Here is a 17,404-nt window from a genome sequence, read left to right on the forward strand (position 1 = left end):
TGAATCCGCACGTCCAATTTTGTATAGATGTGCACGTAATCCTATGTGTCCACTCAGAATACGTACCATCATACTAACCTCAGACTTGCTCATTTTGAGGAGATTTCTCGTCTTGCTCTCATCAGGGTCACCCCATAGAATCTTCGTGGTTCTACCCACTGTTTCATTATTCCAAGAGGCCTTATGGGTTTCTCTCACCCATACTTTTAGATCAGTTTTTGTTGCGTCGAATGGTTTTGCGTTTGTCAGGTTAACTGCCTCGAGCTCCCTTCTTTTAAAGCTACTACATTCGCCCTTTCGTTACCGACTACTCCCGAGTGGGCTGGTACCCATATAATGTGAACCTTACCTCTGGAAGAGTATTCAGTTAAAGTTTTCTTATAATCCATTACTGTCTTAGATTTGGTTTTATCACCTGATATCGCCCTAATTGCCTTCTGGCTGTCGGTAAATATATTAAGCGCTGTTGGCGCCATGTTTATTCTAATCCAATTTACGCATTCCGTTATTGCTCGTACTTCTGCCTGGAAGCTTGTGTTATGATTTGGTAAGCGGTGGTATATTTCCGTTTCTGGGTCTTCAATATAGAACCCCAGCCCCACTTTGTCCTCCAATTTAGAGCCATCCGTGTAACAACGGACTCCTACTGGTACTTGCTCCAATGTTCCGCTTGACCAAGACATTCTATCTGGGATCAGCGTTTCAAAGTTTCCGACATATTCTGTGTCTGGTATACGATCTGGCATGTCCGATGATTGTGTATAACCTTCCAATGTGTCCAGTATACATTGATGACGTGTCCTATAACCGCTTTTGGCCAGTTCGCCTAAAGTATAGAGCCGTTCGGCTGTAAGCGCCGCCTCATATCTTAAATATGTTTCAATGGGTGGAATATCTAGCAACGTTTCCAGAGCCTTAGTTGAAGTAGTACACATGGCACCACTTATACCCAAGCAGCATGTACGCTGAACTCCCTGTAGAAGTTTGATATTGCACTTTTTGTCTAAAGCAGTCCACCAGATTATTGAAGCATAAGCTAGAATTGGTCTAATTACACTTTTATAAAGCCAGTTTATCATAGTAGGACTAAGACCCCATTTCATGCCTATAGCTTTCCTACATATCGCCCAGCACCGATGTGCCTTGTTGATTCTATCCTCTATGTGGTATTTCCATTTTAATTTCCTGTCGAGGATTACACCTAAGTACTTAACTTTATCTGTTACCGGTATCTTCTTATCCAGGAAGCAAGGTTCAGTATATGTAGAAATTTTTGTCTTTCTTGTGAAAAGACAGATTTCCGTTTTTGCCGGGTTAACATTGAGGCCTCTCGGTTGAGCCCAGCCCAAGGCCGTATTCAGACCCTCCTCAGCTCTTCTACACAAGTAATTTGGATCCTTTCCCTTTAAAAGTATTACGACATCGTCTGTATAGCAGACGGGTCTAAGTCCTTTCTCAGTTAGGGTCCTTAGAAGGCTATTAATCGTGGTAACCCAGAGTAAAGGTGATAAAATTCCACCCTGTGGTATACCGCGAAATACCCTTTTCCTGATAGTTATATCGTACATCTCGCAACTTATCCATCTGTTCCTTAGCATGTGGTTGATCCAGTTACGGAGCACCCGGTCAACATAAAACTGGTCTATGGATTGGATAAGAGTATCAGTGTGCACGTTATTGAAGGCGCCTTCGATGTCAATGCATACCGCCAGTGTATATAGTTTGCTATCAAAGGATGCACCTATGTAGTGGACAACTTCGTTTAAAGCGGTTTCCACCGATCGTCCCTTTACATAAGCATGCTGCTTAAATTTTAGGTCTTTGTCGGGTATACTGCTTTTAACCATACTATCGACAATCCGTTCCAAGGTTTTAAGTAGGAAGGACGTAAGACTTATCGGTCGATAAGACTTAGGTGTCGCATAGCTAGGTTTCCCTGGTTTAGGTATAAATATTACCCTTGCATCCTGCCATTTAATGGGGAATGCAAGCATGCAGTGAATATCAGAGACAGATGTACGGAGACCAGTTCCGCCTCCATCTGTAAGAGTGCCGGGAAATGCCATCCGGCCCTGCAGCTTTATAGGGAGCGAAGCTCTTGATTGCCCCTTTAACCATATCAGGTGTAATTACAATTTTCGTGTTTGCCTCCTCTTCCTCCAATATCGGTTCGTCTATGTTATTCGATATACCTGGTGGGAAATGAGAGTCTATTAGGAGTTTCATTGTCTCCTCCATATCCTCCAGCCTCTTGCCCGTGTCATCGACCATAGATTCCGGTTGGACATGAGTTTTGGATAGGAATTTTTTTATCTTCGATACGTCATTTACGCTGTCTACCTGTTCACAGAAAAGTTTCCAGGAGTCTCGTTTGGCTTTACGAACAACTTTTTTATATTCACCAAGTTTACTACGATACTCATCCCAGTATACTGCGGTCTTTTTACGCCGTGCCCGGTTAAATAGTTTGCGAAGAGTCTTACCAAGGTTCCGGATCTCCCCGGTTAACCAGGGTTTCTCCTGGGCAGATCTCCGCTCTCGCAGAGGGCAGCTGTCCTCGAACGATTCAACCAAGGCACTTGTGAGCATTTCTACTTTGGCGTCTATGTCCTCTTTATTTCGACATTGAACAGTGTCCTGACATAAACGGTTCTTTAGTAAGGAACCGAACATTGTCCAATTAGTTTTAGACTTATTCCGAAAATTTATCGGCTTTGGTGGCGGCCGTAGTATTTTGAATCTTATGTACCGATGGTCAGAAAAGGAGTGCTCGTCGGAAACCCTCCAATCCTGAATTTCGTTTTTAAGCTCTTCTGAACATATAGTTATATCTAATACTTCTTCTCTGATTCTATTGACGAAGGTAGCTTTATTACCTAAGTTCGATGTTATCAAGTCTTTAGTATTAAGGAAATCCATGAGGGCTTGTCCTCTGCGATTGGTGTTTGTACTACCCCAAGCTACATGGTGGGAGTTGACATCACAACCTATTACAATTTTCTTATTTTTCCTTTGTGCCTCTTCGACCAGTTTCATCAGCTCCGACGTTGGTGGTAGTGTCGGAGAATCGAAAGGCAGGTAAACAGATGCAAGACATATGTTGCCACGACCTTGCTTCAGCACCGTTGCATCCGATGTAGATAATCCTTTTGAGAGAAGAAAACATAAGTTCTTGTGGCATAAGATACATGTTCTCGGGCGAGACCCTGTATCAGCGTAGAAAAGTTGGAAATTTATGTGATTTAATCCAGAAACCTTGTTGCGAATCGTCCAAGGCTCCTGGATTAAAGCTATATGTATCTTACCTGTGTTAATTTTAGCCATCAGAGCGTTTGTGGCCGTCTCGCTCCGATGGAGGTTTATTTGGATAACTTCAATCATTGTCATCCACTTAAACTGTCTTCCAGCGAGTTAGTGATCACCTCCTCGCCCGTTGGATTTGGCTCCTCCGGGTAACCTGAAGTGGCTATTGATGGCACTGCGGTGTCCCTATCAGGCATAGGAAGAGCAGTCTTTTTAATCGACACTTTCCCAATTTTGGAGAGCTCTGCTGTTCTGTCTTCTAGCGAGTGAGTGATTTCCTCCTCGCCTTTAGGATTTGACTCCTCCACATTGCCAGTACTTGCTAATGATGCTTTGGTTACTGTCTTAGGTGTTTTAGTGTCCTTATCGGGAGCGGTTTTAACAGCCCTTTCAATCGGCGCCTCTCCGATTTTGGAAATGGCAGCTGTACCTTCTTTTGGCGAGTTAGTGGTAACTTCCTCGCTTTTAGGATTTGACTTCTCAACGTTATCAGTAGTTGCTACTGATGCTGTGTTCTTAGGTTTTTTAGTGTTATTTTCGAGGCTTGTTGTAACAGCCCTTCCAATCGGCACCTTCCCAATTTTGAATATGACAGCTTTAGAGGCGAAGTAAGCCCTACCTTTATTCTTGGCAAGACTAGCCATAGATTTCTGGTCGATACCTATTACAAATAAAGTTCCCTCAGGTTCTTCTTTCCTGTAAAAGACTTCCCATTTTTCCAAGGCCAGCTCAGCATTTGCGTGGTCCACTATCTTATTGTTCACCAGATCTTCTACCTTACTCTGTTGGTCTATTGGAATTTTGCCTGTCGGGTTACCGGCATCGTAAACTGCATAGCAGAGATCGTCCCGGTGTCTTCTTCTGGCAACTTTGGCGTAAGATGGCGGCTCTTTTCCTTTTCCACTGTCTAGCCTCTCTTTCCTCTCTTTTCGGGCCTTCTTTTGAGATACTCGTGCCTTCGAGATTGATTTCGCCGACGTGGTCGCCTTCGGAATATCTATCTTGGCGTTGTCACCCTTACTCGCAGGATTCTGACTTGAGGTTCCTTTGAGTGAAGTATGGCTTGGCTTCGACTGTATATATGAAGACGGGGAGCTCTTTTTCTTCTTCGGTTTATTCTCATTTGTCAACTCCTCGGGAGACCTGATCCGCTTTGCCTCAGATCTTGTAAGAGAGTCCAATTTTTCTTTTGGAGTGTCGTTGGATTGACTAACTATGATTTCCTGAAGCATCTTTTTCAACTTCCTCCTCTGTGCTCCAGATAGTCTTTTCTTAGTAATAGGTAGTTTAGCTATGCTATCACTCACCTGTTTCACCATTTGCTCTACTTCATCCTTTTTGGGATTTGCTATAATGGTGTTGTTATTATCATCTGAGGATTCAGAGTCGGAACTCTCACCTATATTGAAAGGCTGAGGTAGCTTAGAGCTCTCTCCGAGTACATCATTCTCTTTCACTCCTATGTTTTTGCCAGTGGCATGCTAGACACTTGACGCATTGTCCGCCACGGAGGCCAAGGTACCCACCTCCGTAGTAGTATTTTGCTCACGATTGCAGGATGACGACGACACGTGACTCGCGAGTAGATCAACACTTGCCGCCGGTACTGGGTTATTTAGGCCCTGCACCGTAACTTTTATCTTTTTATTTTTCTTTTCCATGTTGTTTTTTTCCAGTTTTTTGGTCCGCGGGGAATATAATATTCCCAAGTGGTGGACAATCTGCCTTCCCTCAGCTTGAGTCAAACTAAAACTGGGGGAGGACAGATGGTCTATCACCACCCCCTATCCGCCACCCGGGGACGCGCTCGGTAGGAAAAACGGGAAAACTCCCTCGAGACGGGAAAACTCCCCGTCTAAGATTCTAGAATCTGTAGCAGCCATCACACAATCAAATACATAGTCCGACCAGCATAGAAAAGATAATTCGAAATCGTCCTCTAAGCCAAAACGAGTTCACACTTTTCAAATAAACGCGACCCAAAATGAAACCGGGCCGAAAACTAGAAAATCGTTAAACACAAGCAGGTCACAGAACAATGACTCAAACTTTAAATGTCAACATTGTAAGGAATCTCACCGTTTGTGGTCTTGTCCTAAGTTCTTAGAGAAAAATGTTAATGACAGAATTCACATTGTAAGACTCACAAAATCATGTTGCAACTGTCTCTCTATTGATCACAGTGTCAAGGACTGTAAAAGTAAATACAGTTGCAGATTATGTAAGCAAAGTCACAACACTTTGTTACATAATGGATCAGAAACCCTGACCTAAATTCAAAATTGTGACACGACCCATCCAAGCACGAGCATCGCAGCACAAAACCCCAACATACAGTCCTCGTCAGCATCAAACGTTTCAATCCAAAATATCACTTCCTTGACCCTACAAGAGAGCAAACATTTTAATCAATCTCCCAACGAGAGAGAGACCTTGTTATTTACTGCAATAGTACAGAAAATAAAGGCGAAAGATATCAGGCCAGAGCAATCATCGACCCTGTTTCACAATCAACTTTTATGTCAGAAAAGTTGAAAAATATACTAAATTTACCTACCAAACGAAATTTAGTTCACGTAACAGGCTTACGTCAAACAATTTCAGAGACCTCAACCAAAGCATGTTTATTCAATCTTTGATCTAAGGTGGACTCACAGTTTAAATTAGAAGTCTGGGCACCAGTCCTGAAGACACTTCCATCTAATTTACCACCTCAGACTTTAGACTTACAACATTTCTATGAGACTGCTAAGTTAGAACTTGCAGATCCTCAATTCAATCAAAGCAGACCCATCGACTTGCTTATAGGCCTCGACCTGGGCCCCTTAATATATTGCATGGATACTCCGATGCGATCTATTGGATCCCTTTTGGTACAAAAAACTGTATTTGGCTGGATTGTGGGGGGCCAATATTAAGAACGACACAACCTAGAACAACAGTGTCACTACTCAACACTTTTCCCTTGACCGAATCCTTACACGCTTTTGGGAGGTGGACAGGTTTTGAGGTCAGATGAGGACACATTTTGCGAAAACAAACAAAATAGTTACCCTACCCTTTAAAAATAGCGAAGAAATTGGAACTTCGCGAAACATAGCGATGGCCCAGTTCTTAAGAATGGAGCGCATGCTTAGCCAGAAACCCGAACTCAAAAAACAATACGACCAAGTAATTGTTGAGTATCTCGAGTTAGGACATATGAGGAAAATCTCACCCCTGGAAATCAACTCGAACCCAAATTATTACCTGCCTCATCACGCAGTAATAAAATCTGAAAGGCTGACAACGAAACTTAGAGTAGTTTTCAACGCCTCGAGTCCGTCTTCAAACAAGAAGAGTTTGAACGACATTCTGCATCCAGGACGCATACTTCAACAGGACTTAGTGCTTCTGATACTGAAGTGGAGATTCTTCCGTTTTGTGTACAATGCAGACATCACAAAAATGTATCGACAGATACTGATTGACCCGACTCAAACCAAATATCAAAAGATATTATTTCGTCAAACAGCAAACGATCCTATTGAGGATTACGAACTCCTGACAGTGACGTTTTGAATCAACTGCGCCCCGTTTCTGGCCATTAGAACCCTACTTCAACTAGCTGAAGATGTAAAGTCAACTCACCCACTCGCGTCAAAAATTATTCAACAAAACATGTACGTGGATGATGTTTTAGCAGGTGAACATACATTAATCGATGCCATTAAATCAAGAAAAGAACTTACAACAGTTTTAAAATCCGCTGGATTTGACCTGATGAAATGGACCTCAAATGACCCACGAGTTATTGGTTAAATTTGTCCGAAAACACCGGAACTAAGACTGTTGGAATCAAATGGAATATTTCTTCAGACTCACTTACATTCGTAGCACCAGATGTCGAATTTCAAGAAAACTATACCAAAAGAGAAGTTTTATCTACAATTGCCAAATTCTTTGACCCTTGTGGATGGATAGCCCTAATAATAGTAGACACAAAACTAATTATGCAACAGATTTGTTTAGACAAAGTCGATTGGGATAATATAATAAAACCCTTGACTTGTCTAAAATGGCAAAAATTCATAAAAAACTGCCCCACAATAAATACATTGAAAATTCCCCGATGGATCCAATATAGTCCGAATTGCAATGTGGAAATTCACGGTTTTAGTGATGTAGACCCATGTAGCTCCCATTAAGCAAATATCGGTACCCCGCTTAAAACTGTGTGGATCCGTCTTATTGGCAAATCTTGCATGTGGACTCTTGAAATTCAAAATACCAAGACATATTATTGGACCGACTCAACAATCGTGCTGTCCTGGTTAAAGAAACCCCCTGCTCATGGAACACTTTTGTAGGAAATCATGTCTCAGAAATCCTAGTTAAGGATGGAAATCAAAATTGGCAACATATCGACTCAAAACATAATGTAGCAGATGTAGACAGCCGAGGATGTACTCCCCAAGAACTAGAAAACCACAACATATGGTGGCTCGGACCCTCCTGGTTAAAATTACCTAAAAATCAATGGCCGATAACAACACACACAGGTGATACCAATTCAGAAGTTAAAACTGTTAAATCATTTACAACCACATCACGCGAAGGCCCATTATATCGCTTTTCAGATCTATCACGCGCTTATAGAGTACTCGCGTATGTCATGCGATTCTGGAGAAATACAGGAACTAACGGAACACATCTTCGCATATCTTCAGCAGAAATTATACGTGAAGAAATAGAATTCATCAAAAATCGACTCATCATATGGACTCAACAAAATCATTTCCCAGAAAAAAAACCGTCTAGACTTTATAAAGTCTCTTCAAAACCACGTGACCAATTATTATAGTCATCAAAATATCGACTGGAAGTTTATTCCACCAGGAGCCCCACACATGGGCGGCCTTTGAGAAGCCGGTGTAAAGTCATTTAAAACTCACCTCAAAAAGATGATACCAAACATGAAATTCACTTTTGAAGAGCTATCTACAATTCTTACTCATATAGAATCGTGCCTAAATTCTTACCCTTAAGTCCTGCTAGCGATGACCCAAATGACCTTAATCCATTGACCGCTATACCCTTATTAGTAGTGCATTATTGACCCAAGCTGAACCCGATGTAAGCAGCGAAAATCTGGCTTTCATCAACAGTTGCACAGTGGGGCAGAATTGATTTTTTTTGGAAATAAATCTGGCATTTGTAAACGGCTCATCTGATCGGGATAAAATTTGGCGTGAGCGTAGCCAAGGAGTATTCGAGTTTTGAAGATGAACTCTGCAGATGCTCCAGGGACGGCGCTGTGGCGGCTCAAAGTAGGGTACATACGACATGTAAAATTTTTAAACTCGTGCGATTTTTTGTGTGTCTTAACTCTTTTATTAATAAAATAAAATTTTCTTTAAGAACATATAACAATTTTATAGTTTTCTAAAAGGTATCTTTACGCAGAACGCTTTGGCGTTCTGGGATCAGAAAACTGAAAGCAGTTTTGGAAACCTCAATATGTTTTCTATTTACTCCAAAAGAATTTTCCCAGCCCTGAAACAAATATCCCATTTTTGGGATTTTCATTCCTATTTTTGGGAATTGCGAGATGCCCTTTGACCTTTTCATTTTTTTGCATTTTCTTATTTGAAATGACAAATTTAACAAGCGTTGAAGATTTCATTGAGTTTTGTTCTTAAATAAAGATTTTGTCTTACTTATATTACATATTTGTTTAATTTCTAAAACTATGATTTATATCAAAATTTTAATAGGGTCGCAGATAGCTACAGCAATTAGTCCATATTTATCCCTTAATATCATTTTTTAGTTAGATATGGAAATTCTCTATTCTTTACAAAAATTTTCAAGCCAATATCTCGAAATCGTAATGTTTTACTTTGGAATACCTGTATCGGAAATGACAAGAATTGGTATATAAGTAAACGTCTCAGATTTTAAGTACCATATTTAATAAATCTACAATGAAGATTTCATTAAAGTACGAAGAGTTGTGTTCCGTTTTATGGAGTGTATCTTCAAAAGGGCCAGAAAGAATTGAAGACATTTCAAATTATATAAAAACTACATATAGTAGAAAAGTAGACAAAACACGCATATCAAAAATTTAAATCTTTTTGATGTAAAAAGTCTGTGGATGGAAATCAAAATAAATTTCGATTAAAATTTTGTAGTTGGATGGAAACTACTACAACATAAGCGCAATATTATGTTGGAACTGGGTCTCATTCGAAATAAGTACCAAATATTAAGGAAAGCTCTGCATGAAAAAGGACACAATATATTACCATCAAACAAGGCGATCCAGGAAAAAAACAAACTATCCTGCCATCACCTATTGCTGTTAATGATGTGGAAGCTTGTATTGATATATCATCTTTGCTCGAAAACACAGCATCAAGAATTGTGTCAGACTTTTCAGAAGGCCAACTAATGAAAATTCATAACTGTGATGTTGTCTTAATGTGTAAGTGGGGATGAGACAATTTATCAGCACTTCCAGAATACAAACAAGCTTGTGGAAGTCGGACATTAGCAGACTACAAAAGTGTATTTATATCATCATTAGTGCCATTACGAATTCGTTCATATTCCCTTAATCCATCATCGTCAAGCATCGGAAATTCATTTGAAGATATATGGATCAATACAACTCCGGGTTCAAAAAATTTTTGTAGACCCATTGGATTTGAATATATAAAGGAGTCAAAGAAAACAAAAGATTTAGTGGAATATTTAAAAGATGAAATAAATGCACTGGAGCCCATTTGCATAAAAATAAAGGAATTCTCTATTAACGTATCATATCAGCTAAGCTTAACAATGATTGATGGAAAGGTCAGCAATGCCATAACAGAAACGTCTTCCTTCTGGAGATGCTCAATATGTAATGAGAAAAAGTCGCAATTCCCAAATATAAACAAAAGCAGAAGTATTGATGAAGAAGTCCTGTCTTTCGTAATTTCACCACTTCATGCCAGAATACGATCTCAAATATAGAAGTGTGCCAGAGAATCTTACTAAATCAACAAAAAATAATGAAGAGTTGAAAGAACTGAGAGCTGCGGAAAAAAGCAGAATCCAAGAAGAATTTAAAGTTCAGATGGGATTAAAAATCGACAAACCACTTCCAAGTTGCGGTAGTAAATGACGGTAATACGGCGAGAAGGTTTTTTCGTGATTTTGAAATTACTTCAAAAAAAAAAATAATAAAATAAAAATAATATTTTAATGGCACTGAACAGTAAACATAAAATTAATGGAAATCGATTTGGGGAATATACATTTGAAATTTCTAAATTACTTATATCTCTGTATCCATGGAGGGAACTAACACCAACAGTACACAAAGTATTGTGTCATGGCTCAAGAAAATGCTCCAGGCAATCACAGAATAAAGATATTTTTAATAGTTTACTTCTATCTTCTGATCCTGTTCTTTCATCTATGTGAAAAAGAAGGATTTGTTATGAAACTCTATCATCTCAAAACAAGGAAGATTTAAAGGACTTATATTACCTTCTGGATATGTATACCGATATGACAGATTATTTCATAGAAAATAAGTAGTGTTAGGAATTAACTATATAAGTAGGTTGTAAGAATTAAGTGTATTATGTTTAAGATAAACAGTTCAAATAAAAAAGCTATTATACTAACTGATGATATTGTATTAAATTGTGTTTTATATTTCGGTGGGCGGGAAAGGTGGTTTGTGTGATTTAGGTGCTGTTGTGCGTGTCTCATAATAAAATTATATTTTTTTTATTGTATATACAATGTTATAGTCTTAAATAAAATAATTAACGAAATAATTTTTAAAAATTGTCCAAATATTTTATTCAACACCAAATATATGTTCTGCCATACTTAATACTAAAATATGAAAAAGATGAAATTAAAGGACACAGGTTTAAATGAACATGTAATTGAGATATTGGCTTGAAATTTTTTGTAAAGGGTCGAGAATTTCCATATCTAACAAACAAATGATATTAAGGGATAAATATGAATTAAATTGTTGTAGCTATCTGCGACCCTATTAAAATTTTGATATAAATCATAGTTTAGAAATTAAACAAATATGTAATATATGACAAAATCTTTATTTATGAACAAAACTCAATGAAATCTTCAACGCTTGCTAAATTTATCATTTCAAATAAGAAAATGCAAAAAAAAAATAAAAAGGTCAAAGGGCATCCCGCAATTTCCAAAAATAGGAATGAAAATCCCAAAAATGGGATTTTTTACTTTTTTGCCCATAGGGTCCACATTTCTTTCAGGGCTGGGAAAATACTTTTGGAGTAAATAGAAAACATATTGAGGTTTCCAAAACTGCTTTCAGTTTTATGATCCCAGCTTTGGGATTTTAGAACATGTCGCCCAAAGTTGAAGTTTTGATAAAAAATAGGTCATATTCGGAAGGACGCAGTGGCAACATTTTCCAAAAATAGGACAAGTTTTTTACGCCAAAGCGTTTTGCGTAAAGATACCTTTTAGAAAACTATAAAATTGTTATATGTTCTTAAAGAAAATTTTATTTTATTAATAAAAGATTTAAGACACAAAACGGCAAAAATCTAAAATTTTTTGAATTTTTAAATTAAAGGTCATCTACCACTCATTTTGTCAAAGTTGGAAGTCCGAGTACCTAGCTGAACTTCATCGCAGATACAAACGTTAAAGACAACGATCTGGTTGTCATCAAAAACAACAACTTGTCGCCCAAAGAATGGCCCTGACCAGTACTGTAGAGTTGTCGACATCAAGACAAAAAATGGAGTCATCACCAGGCCAATTACAAAAATTGCACGATCACGCCATATCTGTCGATACAGCCACAACACGTTGCTACATGGCGCAGAACAATTAAAAGGACCCGAAACATCCGACCCATAACCATCAAGCCGTGCCAACCCACAACCATCAAGACAAGCCGACCCAAAGCCGTCATGACGAGTAGACCCAAGAAGTATTGATCTAAACACACCGTTCTTCAACTGGAACCTGGTTTTTATTTCCACTGCATCAATAAAGATTACTGCAGAACATGTCAACACCTGGACCAGCACTAGAGCCATTGTTAATCGATAAGCCACTATTTCAAAAATTTCGAAGTTGTTTGTCCAAAAATACAAAATAAAAACGAATATGAAATATGGCCATGATTTTGCCATTTTTATACCCTTCGCCTTCGAGAGAAGGGTAATTTCTATAATATAATTCTCCGACCCTATAAAGTATATTTATTCCACATTTTTTCATGCTTTGTTAAAAAAGCAACAACAACACTGTGAATTGGATAAAGATGTACATGTGCGTGTGGAGATGTATTTGGTTTTATTCAGCTGTGTATTTTTTTTATGTTTGAATGCTGTTCTGTTCTCACGAAGGTAAGTGGGTACAACAAGAACAAGGAGATAAAGCAGTATTATGTTGGTAATACAGCTGACATTTGCTTGAGGGTGGTAATACAGTTTGACGGTGGTATTACAGTACAACGGTTAATATTTCATTCTGCTACAGTTTATATTTGTTTGTGTGTATGTTATGTGTGACATGTGTGCAGAGATACAAAATAAATAAAAACTGTTTTTTAAAACATACATGGTGAAGGGTAATATTTCTAGATTCAGCACAGCCGAATATAGAAATATTACTTGTTGAAATTAAGTTTTACAACGACTGAAACAAGTGGACAACCAATATAACTGCTTTAATAACAGATGAACATCCCAGAAAACCATACACTGGACCCATCCTCGCAGACCCCACTGCTGATTTCCCGTCAAATTCATTGGCAGACATTGACCCTCAATCTAATAATATAATTGAAGTGGAACTAAGAAAGGACGTCTACCCATCATTACGTCGGAACGGAGCCCTATCAACCGAAGTAGGTCAAGTTGTGGTCGAAAAATCTGCCATGGGCTATTTATTTTCAGGACCCATTCAAAACCTGTGGTAAACTTCACCAAGTCATGGGCGCCGGAATGTTCAACGTTAACACTTTTTTAAACACCCTTTACCACACTAACAGTCCTTTTTTTATTCTCTTTTCCTTACTTCTTTTTTTCATAAATTTGCTAACAAGCATCAAAATAATTTGTTAAAGATCACTCTAGTTTTGACAGTCAAACAAGTGTGACCCTTTTTTCAAGAAAAAATACATAAAAATAAACCAAAAAAATATTAGAACAAAAATAAAAGTGTATTATTTAAAATAAAAAGAACCGGCGCAACTCCAACAACAAACAGTTAATATATTTTTGATGATAAAAACAAAATTAAAAACAAGTAAGAGTTCTATATTCGGCGGTGCCGAATCTTATATACAACAAAATTTCTAATAATATACAAAAAATTTCAGATCAATATCATTTACAGATCCAAAAATATACGTTTTTTAATTTAAAAATTCAAAAAATTTTAGATTTTTGCCGTTTTTTCCCAAAAATGTGTCTTAACTTTTTTATTAATAACATAAATTTTTCTTTAAGAACATATAACAATTTTATAGTTTTCTAAAAGGTATTTTTACGCAGTACGCTTTGGCGTAAAAAACTTGTCCTATTTATTGAAAATGTTGCCACTGCGTCCTTCCGAATATGACATATTTTTTATCAAAACTTCAACTTTGGGCGACATGTTCTAAAATCCCAAAGCTGGGATCAGACAACTGAAAGCAGTTTTGGAAACCTCAATATGTTTTATATTTACTCCAAGAGTATTTTCCCTGAAAAAAATGAGGACAAAAAAGTTAAAAATCTCATTTTTGGGATTTTCATTTTCTAATTTGAAATTACAAATTTAACAAGCGTTGAAAATTTCATTGAGTTTTGTTCATAAATAAAGATTTTGTCTTATATTACATATTTGTTAAATTTCTAAAACTATGATTTATATCAAAATTTTAATAGGGTCGCAGATAGCTACAACAATTTAGTCCATATTTATCCCTTAATATCATTAATTTCAAGCCAATATCTCAATTACATTCAAAAATATGTTCATTTAAACCTGTGTCCTTTAATTTCATCTTTTTCATATTTTAGTATTAAGTATGACAGAACATTTGGTGTTAAATAAAATATTTGGAAAATTTTTAAAAATTATTTAATTATTTTATTAAAGACTATAACATTGTATATACAATAAAAAATTATAATTTTATTATGAGCCACGCACAACAACACCTAAATCACCCCACCGAAATATAAAACACAATTTAATACAATATCATCAGTTAGTATAATAGCTTTTTTTATTTGAACTATTTATCTTAAACATAATACAATTAATTCTTACAACCTACTTATATAGTTAATTCCTAACACTACTTATTTTTTATAAAATAAACTGTCATATCAGTATACATAGTTGAAAGAACAGGATCAGAAGATAGAAGTAAACTATTAAAAATATCATCATTCTGTGATTGCCTGGAACATTTTCATGAGCTGAATAGTTGAACATGCTTAAAATCTCGATTCCTCGCTTCCTGGGCTTCTTCTGTTAACTCTCGAAGTGGAAGAATATTCGATTCAATTATTATTTGACCATGACACAATACTTTGTGTACTGTTGGTGTTAGTTTCCTCCATGGATACAGAGATACAAGTAATTTAGAAATTTCAGATGTATATTCCGCAAATAGATTTCCATTAATTTTATGTTTACTATTCAGTGCCATTAAAATAGTGTTAACTCTTCGAAGCAACTCCTTGTCGATTCCAGTTATTTTTTGAATTAATTTCAAAATCACGAAAAAACATTCTCGCCGTATTACCGTCATTTGTACTACCGCAACTTGGAAGTGGTTTGTCGATGTTTAATCCCATCTGAACTTTAAATTCTTCTTTAATTCTGCTTTTTTCAGCAGCTCTCAGTACTTACAATTCTTCATTATTTTTTGCTGATTTAGTAAGATTCTCTGGCACACTTCTATATTTGAGGTCGTATGCTATGTAAAAGTAATCCAAAAATCGTATTCTGGCATGAAGTGGTGAAATTCCGAAAGACAGGACTTCTTCATTAATACTTCTGCTTTTGTTTATATTTGAGAATTGCGACTTTTTCTCATTACATACTGAGCATCTCCAGAAGGAAGAAGTTTCTGTTATGGCATTGCTGACCTTTCCATCAATCATTGTTAAGCTTAGCTGATATGATACGTTAATAGAGAATTCCTTTATTTTTATGCAAATGGGCTCCAGTGCATTTATTTCATCTTTTAAATATTCCACTAAATCTTTTGTTTTCTTTGACTCTTTTATATATTCAAATTCAATGGGTCTACAAAAATTTTTTGAACCCGGAGTTGTATTGATACATATATCTTCAAATGAATTTCCGATGCTTGACGATGATGGATTAAGGGAATATGAACGAATTCGTAATGGCACTAATGATGACATAAATACACTTTTGTAGTCTGCTAATGTCCGACTTCCACAAGCTTGTTTGTATTCTGGAAGTGCTGATAAACCGTCACATCCTAACTTACACATTAAGACAACATCACAGTTATGAATTTTCCTTAGTTGGTCTTCTGAAAAGTCTGACACAAATCTTGATGCTGTGTTTTCGAGCAAATATTCAATACAAGCTTCCACATAATTAACAGCAATAGGTGATGGTAGAAGTTTGTTTTTTTTTTTCCTGGATCGCCTTGTATGATGGTAATATATTGTGACCTTTTTCATGCAGAGCTTTCCTTAATATTTGGTACTTATTTCGACTGAGACCCAATTCCAACATAAGCGCTATTGCTTCCTCTTCAGTAAAATTTTGATTATAAGGACAAGCAAACAAATAGAAAATAGGTAAATATAAGATTTAAATATTTTCTGTCATACTTAATACTAAAATATGAAAAAGATGAAATTAAAGGACACAGGTTTAAATGAACATATTATGTAATTGAGATATTGGCTTTAAATTTTTTGTAAAGGGTCGAGAATTTCCATATCTAACTAAAAAATGATATTAAGGGATAAATATGGACTAAATTGTTGTAGCTATCTGCGACCCTATTAAAATGTTGATATAAATTATAGTTTTAGGAATTTAACAAATATGTAATATAAGACAAAATCTTTATTTATGAACAAAACTCAATGAAATTTTCAACGCTTGTTAAATTTGTCATTTAAGAAAATGCAAAAAAAATTGAAAAGATCAAAGGGCATCCCGCAATTCCCAAAAATAGGAATGAAAATCCCAAAAATGAGATTTTTTTACTTTTTTGCCCATAGGGTCCACATTTCTTTCAGGGCTAGGAAAATACTTTTGGAGTAAATAGAAAATATATTAAGGTTTCCAAAACTGCTTTCAGTTTTCTGACCCCAGCTTTGGGATTTTAGAACATGACGCCCAAAGTTGACGTTTTGATAAAAAATAGGTCATATTCGGAAGGACGCAGTGGCAACATTTTCAAACAAGTTTTTTACGCCAAGCGTTCTGCGTAAAGATACCTTTTAGAAAACTATAAAATTGTTATATGTTCTTAAAGAAAATTTTATTTTATTAATAAAAGAGATAAAACACATTTTTGCCCAAAAAAAAAAAAACGGCAAAAATCTAAAAAACATATATTTTTGGATCTGTAAATGATATTGATCTGAAATTTTTGTATATTATTGGAAATTTTGTTGTCTAATAAGAAAAAATTGAGTCCATTTGGTTAAAATTACGCCCGGAATTCAAAAAAAAGGCGGACCAAGGCATGGTAAATTTTGTATCACTAAATTTTTAAATGACTATAACTCGGATATTATAAGATAAGTAGTATGTCCAAGCATGTTTTTTCAAGATTTCGTAGAGCGCTTTCAGAAAATATAAAAATTTTACATGTCGTAGGTACCCTACTTTGATCCGCCACAGCGCCATCCCTGGGGCATCTGCAGGGGTCATCTTCAAAACTTAAACTCGAATACTCCTTGGCTACGCTCACGCCAAATTTTATCCCGATCGAATCAGCCATTTAGAAATGCGAGATTTATTTCCAAAAAAAATTCGATCCTGCCCCACTGTGTAGTGCTGCTTTCGCTCTGCTACTTTTACGGAATGACAAACTTATATATACCTTTCTTAC

The 17,404-nt window shown here is 36.6% G+C and overlaps 2 protein-coding genes across 2 annotated transcripts in view; both read right to left on the reverse strand.

The window, feature by feature from the left end:
- Positions 1-3,120: 3,120 nt before the first annotated feature.
- Positions 3,121-4,559, reverse strand: LOC124418668. The gene is made up of 2 exons (XM_046945569.1): positions 3,306-4,559; positions 3,121-3,146 (listed from the first exon to the last, which is right to left on the reverse strand). The coding sequence occupies exon 1, from the start codon at positions 4,533-4,535 to the stop codon at positions 3,384-3,386; it is 1,152 nt and encodes a 383-aa protein (XP_046801525.1). The 5' UTR covers positions 4,536-4,559; the 3' UTR covers positions 3,121-3,146; positions 3,306-3,383.
- Positions 4,560-16,053: 11,494 nt separating this feature from the next.
- The window catches only part of LOC111683130 (protein trapped in endoderm-1), a 78,741-nt gene continuing 77,390 nt past the window's right edge, over positions 16,054-17,404 (reverse strand). Inside the window, exon 4 of the mRNA XM_046945575.1 lies at positions 16,054-16,085. Within this exon, the coding sequence (XP_046801531.1) occupies positions 16,074-16,085 (12 nt within the window). The 3' untranslated portion in view covers positions 16,054-16,073. The remainder of the gene's footprint in view (positions 16,086-17,404) is intronic.

This window comes from Lucilia cuprina, chromosome 3 (genome assembly GCF_022045245.1).
Source record: "Lucilia cuprina isolate Lc7/37 chromosome 3, ASM2204524v1, whole genome shotgun sequence".
In the NCBI taxonomy this organism is placed as follows: domain Eukaryota; kingdom Metazoa; phylum Arthropoda; class Insecta; order Diptera; family Calliphoridae; genus Lucilia; species Lucilia cuprina.

What these genes read in the sequence shown, in the direction of transcription:
- LOC124418668 (XM_046945569.1), bottom strand. Translation starts at nt 4,535, where the DNA reads ATGCTTCAGGAAATCATAGTTAGTCAATCCAACGACACTCCAAAAGAA.